General features: G+C 44.7%; 1 protein-coding gene across 1 annotated transcript in view; it reads right to left on the bottom strand.

Annotated features, from left to right (window-relative positions):
* Positions 1-7125, bottom strand: part of Ccdc6 (coiled-coil domain containing 6) — a 112659-nt gene that overhangs the window by 15088 nt on the left and 90446 nt on the right. The window contains exon 6 of the mRNA XM_008848778.2: positions 4971-5127. Coding sequence (XP_008847000.1) covers positions 4971-5127 — 157 coding nt within the window. The remainder of the gene's footprint in view (positions 1-4970; positions 5128-7125) is intronic.

The raw sequence follows: 7125 nt of genomic DNA, 5'->3' as shown, positions 1-7125 counted from the left end.
AGGTATCACTGTTCTAACATCTGACAAAATAGAGTTCAATCCAAAATTAAGCCATACAAGATAAATAAGTTGCACCCAATATCATAAAACAAAACACCACTGGATGTGAAGACAACCCAGGCTTCAACACAGTAACAGTGGCACCAACCCCTGCACTCACCCAGGCAGAAAAACAAATATCAGAGTTAAGTAACATTATAGAGTTAAGTAACATTATAGATCAATGGACTTCCCAGACACCTAAGAACATTCCCTGACAAGCAGAAAGGGCATTCTTATCAGCAGCCCATGGAGCTGCTCTAAAATAGATCACATCTTAGGACACAGATCTTTAACAAAAATAACAAACACTGTATTGCATTTTATCTGTTCACACTGGGACAAAACTGGTGATAAATACCAGAACCTGTGAGACACAATGGAAAGGTTTCTAAAAAAAACTAGAAAAATCCTTAATAGTTTAATGATGTACCTCAAGGATTTAGAAAAACCAGAACATGCCTAACCAACATCAATAGCTAGAAATAAAAGAATCAAATAGTGAATCTGTCTTTGAAAAGACAGACCGACATATCTGTAGCCAAACTAACCACAAGAAAAATGACCAAAATGAATAAAATTAGACATGAAAAGGGAGACGTTTCAACAGACACCAATGAAATTCAGAGGCTCGTTAGGGCCTACTTTGAAACCCCACAGTCGAAAACATTGGAACAGCTATAGAAATGGATGGATTTCTATACATGTATGACATGCCAAAGTTAAAGCAAGAAGGGAAAGCAACTTAGAGCTGTGGGATTTGGTCAGCAATCTGATGTCTCCCAACTAAAACCAGCGCAGACCCTGATGGACTCACGGCAGTTCTAACAGACACTGACAGAACTACCAACAAAGCCCTGCGAATGATTAGAAAAACAGAAAAGAACAAACTCATTCCACATTGCCAGTATCACCCTGATACCAAAACCAGATAAGGACTCGGCACAAAAATGAAATTAGAGGCCAATCTTCCTACTGAATGTGGAACAAAAATACCTGCAAATATCTGCAAATTGAATTACACTACACATCAAAAAGATCACTTGCTGTGATAAAGTCAGTTTCATTCCAGCGATGCAAGGATGGTTCGACATAGTCAAATCAATAAATATATCACATTAACAGACCCAATCAGAGAAATCACATATATCACCTCAATAGATGCAGAAAACATTTTTAACAGAGTCCAACATCCTTTCATGGCAAGAGCCCTAGAGAAATTAAGAAGAGAAGTAACGGATCTCAAACACAAACAGCCAACCTTGTATTATTAAATGGGAGGAAAATGCCAGGCAATACACTAAAATAAGGAATGAGACCAGGGCGTCTATGTTCCCTATACTTAGTGAGCCCTACAAGTCTAAGCTAACAGTGAGAATAAATGGATCCACATAGAAGAGGAAGAAATCAAATTACTCCTTTCTGTGTTCCACATGATTCAACATATATGAAATTCTAAAGACTCCATAAGAAAACATTAAGTAGACCAGGAAGTCAACATAAAATATCAGATGTATATATACCAATAATGAAGTTGCCAAGACATAAACCAGGGAAATAATTCCTGCACCTGAAAGAAAAAAAAAATCATAGGAATAACACTAACCAAAGAAGTAAAAGAAATTTTAATACACTGAAGAAACCATGGAAAAAGACACTTGAAGATGGAAAGCACTCCCATGCTCCAAGATCAGGAGACTTAATATAGTAAAATAGCTGTATTACCAAAAGGATTCAGTGCAGTTGTCATCAAAAGCCCAATGGTGTTCTTCACAGAAATAGGGGAAAAAAATCCTAAAGTTCATAGAGAAGCATGAGAGATCCCAGACAGTCAAAGCAGTCGTGAGTAGAGAAACAATCCTAGAAGTGCAGCAGGACCTGGCTTCGAGTTGCACTACAGGACAACAGTGACAAAGACGGCACGGCACACCTAACGGCACAGAGGACTCAAGCCCACAGCGCTACGGTGCCTGATTTTGACAAAGACCTCAAGCATACACACTGGAGAATGGACGGCCTGTTCAACAAATGAGGCAAAGAAAACTAGACATTTATAGGCTGAAAAATGAAACCAGATCTGTATCTCTACCTGTACAAAACCCAACACAAATGGATCAAGGCCTTAACGTAAGACCGAAGCTTTGAAGTTGCCAGAGAAAACACTTCACGGCACAGGCATAGGCAAGGACCTTCTGAAAAGGACTCCGATGCCTCAGGAAATAATACCGGGAACTGACAAATGGAATTTGATGAAACTCAAGTTTCTGCAGAGCAAATCAAACAGTTCAGTGCAGAGACAGTCTGCAGAGTAGGAAAACATTGCTGTCAGCTATACGTCCACCAGAGGATTAATATCAGAACATATGAAAGCAGCTAAATACTAAAAATTCAAACAACCCTCTCAATCAATAAATGGGCTCATGAAACTAACAGCACTTCTCAAAAGCTCAATAACCACATGAAAAAAACGTCGAGTATTAGCTATCAGGGAAATGCAAATCAAACTATGTTGAGATTCCAGCTCAAGACAGCCACAGAGAAAACAAGTAAGGGGCTAGAGAGAGGGATGAGCAGTAAAGAGGATGAACTCCTGCAGAGCGCACACACTGGGCAGCTCCTAACTGCTGGAACTCCAGCTCCACGGGCAGCCGATGCCTCTGGCCTGCGTGTGCACCTGCACACACAAGTCGACACGCCCCTATACAGACACAGATGCACATAATTTAAAATGAAATGAATCTTTTTTTTAAAAAAAAAAGGAAATTAACAAAGGCTAGTGAAGATGTGGCCAAGGGGAAACGCTCTTAGCTTCTGATGGGAATGTACACTAGTCCAACTGCTATGGAAGTCAGGATGGAGGTTTCTCAAAAACCTAAAACCAGAATTGTCACATGACCCAGATATACCAACTCTGGGTTGTAATGCAGCAGAAGGACGTGTTACTAGTCAACTTGAGCGTCCATGTTTATGGCAGTACTAGTCATAACAGCCAAGTTATGGAGTCAGACATATCCATCTACAAAGGAAAAGTGGCTTATGTACACGAGTTTTATTCAGCCATAAAGAAGACTGAAATCACGGCATGGTGGCACACACCTTTGATCCCAGCACTTGGGAGGCTGAGGGAGGTGGCTCTCTGTGAGTTCAAGGACAGCCTGGTCTACAAAGTGAGTTCCAGGACAGCTGGGGCTACAGTGAGACTCCATCTCATTGAAGTCATGCCATTTATTGGCAACAGATACAGCCAGAAATCATCAAATACTTTGTAAAATCAGCCAGACTCAGAAAAACACATTTTCTAAATGTTTTTAAAGACACATTAAAATTATTTGTATGTATGTACATGGCCATCAAAGCAGAAGGGGAGACTGAGGGAATAAAGGAGACCGGGCGGAAGGGCAGAGAAAGGGGAGCATCAAACATAGAGCACAGCAGGAAGGACTATCTGTAAGAAACCCAATACACTCGTGCCAATAACGAGACCCCATACTACTACAGCGAGCTGTCTCTGTGATTAGGAGGGAGACGAAACAGAGGACACAGTTGCATGTATGAGCCGAATATTGTCAGTATGTGTGTCATGTTCATGCAACTAATGAAGTTTCACTCAGTGAGTTAAAAAAAAGACACCAGGCTGGAGATGGCTCAGTGGTGACAACTGCATCTTGCTCTTGCAGACAACCCCAGTTTGGTCCCCAAAATCCACATCAGGCAGCTCACAACCACCTGTAACTTCAGCTCCAGAGGATGTGACAGTCTCTTCTGGCCTCTGCAGGCGTCTACACTCACATGCACATACCCTCACACAGACACTAAGACCCAAGATTTCAAGAGAAAACGGAAAAAAAGACACCTAACTAGGAGGGAATTGTGGGCAAAAGGAGGGCGTCAGTGGGAGAAGTAACAGAGGGTCACAGGAGACGGAAATGGCCAAAATTCAGTAAATACATGTTTGAAATTGTCAAAGAATTAAAAAAATCTGGTAAGGTTCACCAGCTGAGACAATATAAACATTCTTTAAAGCCGGGCGTGGTGGTGCACACCTTTAGTCCCAGCACTCAGGAGGCAGAGGCAAGCGTATCTCTGTGAGTTCAAGGCCAGCCTGGTCTACACAGCGAGTTCCAGGCCAGCTGGGGCTACAGGGAGACATTGTCTCAAAAAGACAAAAAAATAAATTCTTTAAAAAGGAAAAAAGAAATCACCGAAATGTTTGTAAAAGTGAAAGATTTGTCTTAATCCTGCCAAACACAGTCTCATGATGTGTGTGTAGAGGTATTGGTCTCTTCAAATATATGAAGTTATTTATTCCTGTTACTGGAAATAGAACAGTAAAAGTATCCTCTTAGTATTCTTAAGTTCCTTTAAAAGTTACTGTTGAGGGCTGGAGAGACGGCTCAGCAGTTAAGAGCACTGACTGCTCTTGCAGAGGACTCGGGTTCGATTCCCAGCACCCACATGACGGCTACAAACCATCCTTAACTCCAGTTCCAGGGGAATCCAACGCCGTCTTCTGACCTCTGCTGCACTGCACGACACGGGTACACTCACATACATGCAGGCAATATACTCATACGCATAAAATAAAAGTAATAAAAGTATTTTTTAAAAAAGTTAATGTTGAAAACCTAAAAATATAAAACAAATGCCAACTTTGCCCCCATTTCTCTCCCTACCACGCAACTGCAGAAGGGCAATTTTCTCTCCATGTGTAATAAGACTGATCAATCTGGGGATTTACCCACTGTGAGCCTCTACATCAACGGGATGGCATTTATCATTACGGGTCATGTGTCCTGTTTAAGCTTCCCCCTTCCACATCTGACACATGCTGAGACAGTCCTTTCTGCGTTGGGCTCTTGGGGGTTAAAGGCAGGCTCTCGGGAACAGGCGGGCTCCGGGGAGACAGTGGGTTCTGGGGCACAGGCTCAAACCTCTCGTCATCCATCTCCAAGCTGGACTCGCTCTCTGACAGCTGGCGACAGAGCGCTTCCCTCCTCTCCATCTCCCGCTGGAGCTTTCTCTGCAGCCTCAAGTTTTCTTCCCTCATGTGCCGTTCCTCCTCCAGATACTGGGCCATCTTCTCTGAATCTGAAACGTCAGATCTCTCAATTAAACCAAGTTTGGTACAATCATCACCCCAGGTTTAAAAAGGGAACCCAAGTTCCACGACATGCTGCAGACACAGAACAAGGGTGAGACAGTCTTTTCTCCCTCCTCACTGAGATCAAAGCTTATCCCAGGTACCAAAGTTCACCAGCGAGTTACGTTTAGTGAAAACGTAACAGGAAGTCCTGTGGGCAAGCAAGGCATCCTTGCCTCATTCCCAGACACCAGATGCACCAGCAGGCCCCAGGTCCACCTTCTTGGCGGCAGGCACCTGGGCACCCTCTGCTGGTTCACTGCCACACCTGGCTGGTGCCCCCCTGACCCGCTCCCATCCCCCCCAACAGCTCTCTAGCCAGTCCTCAGGAGGCACAGGTTCTACCTCCTGCTTTCTGCTGTCTCCTAAAATTTAATCACAGGCGCCATCAAGTGAAGGCGGCTTCCAAATGGGCTTCAAGGAGACGCTCCCTAAAGTGGCCTGGGCATTCCTGATCCCCCTTCCGGCTTACAGGCAGCCAACACCAGTGTTCCGACCCTACCAAGGGGCCCGGCAGATTCTAAAACAGAGTCGAGAACTCTTGAGAGAGGTTCAAGTTCACATGCAATCAAGTGTAGGTACGCAGGCTGAGGGGTCAACTGCCACAGACTACCCTTAAGGGGCCTGAGACAGACGCTAAGGAGGGTCATGAAGGCACGCTCGAAGCCCAGCTTAAGCCAGCTTTGGGCAGCAGAGTGCCTGTGGTGGATCTGCAGACTTCACAGGACCACGAGGGACCAGCGTAAAATAGCCTAAAACAGCGTAAAACAGAGTCGAACTAAACAAGGTCTGAGAAGGGGAACTGGGAAGAACTGTTAAAACACGCTGTCTACTCAGCACAGAAAAGACAAACTCACATTTGAGAATGTTTTCATTGGGCTCCCGTTTTCATGGAACATATGCATAAGTTATCTAAAACACATCTCAGAATTACTTGGATTGCAAACAAAAAAAATCAAGGGGACTAGGTCCACTCCTGGGGAAGCTAACTGCTCAGCGCTGGCCACGCCCACAGCCAATCCCCTATGTGAAGTCTACCGCTTTACATGACAAAGACCAAAGGGGCTTTGTGGGTCCACTATGTCAAAGATCTGATAGTGAGATGAAGCTGGAGAGTCCCTGGGTGGGGGAGGGAGAAAAAGGAGACCAGAGCAGGAAGAGGAAGTGACATCATCACAAGGAAGAGGGGCGTCTCCATGCCACACCTCCGGCCTCCTGTGTCGTTTTGAGCCTACAGCAGAATCAGGAAACTAACGCGCCACACTGCGGGGCCTTCGCACCTTCCTGGGCAGCCCGGGGAGCCTGCGACGAACTTCATCCCTATACACTGCATGTGAGCAAGCAAGTCTACCTGGGGTCTATCCTGAGGTACCCCACACACGTAAATGTGTAGAAACACTCGTTCACTGCAGACGGGGCACAAGAGAAAGAAAGGGTTCTTTGGGGGTGGGTGAGATGGCTCGGGGGTAAGGGCGCCTGAGACCAAGCCTGCTGGTCCAAGCTGGATCCCCAGGACCCATACAGTGGAAGGAGAGAACAAGTTGTCCTCTGACCCCCACACGCTGGGCTCCTCTCAACGGCCTGTAACTCCAGCTCCAGGAGATCCGATGCCCTCTGCTGACTTCAATGGCCAAGTGCAATGATGTAGACAAACCCACATTCAGACACACACATAAACACATAAATAAACCTTAAAAACATTTTAAATGGTTAAAATAAACATACAAAAGAATATGTTCACTGTACACTATTGCTCTAAAACAATTTTACATGTATGTATATAGCTGGAGGAACATACAAGATATGCCTGTGGAAACGTCTTGCTTGGAATTAAGGGTGAGAGGGAGATGTTTTTCCTTTTACTATATGAACTCTTAAGATAAATTACTCCAGCCAGAATTCACGAGGACAGACAGGCCCCTCCCCCTGCGCCAGCCCCCCGCCAC

The sequence above is a fragment of the Nannospalax galili genome, unplaced genomic scaffold (assembly GCF_000622305.1).
Source record: "Nannospalax galili isolate Female #2095 unplaced genomic scaffold, S.galili_v1.0 scaffold684, whole genome shotgun sequence".
Taxonomy (NCBI): Eukaryota; Metazoa; Chordata; class Mammalia; order Rodentia; family Spalacidae; genus Nannospalax; species Nannospalax galili.
Note: the sequence above shows the minus strand (reverse complement) of the source record. Positions and strands in the feature narration are given on the sequence as shown.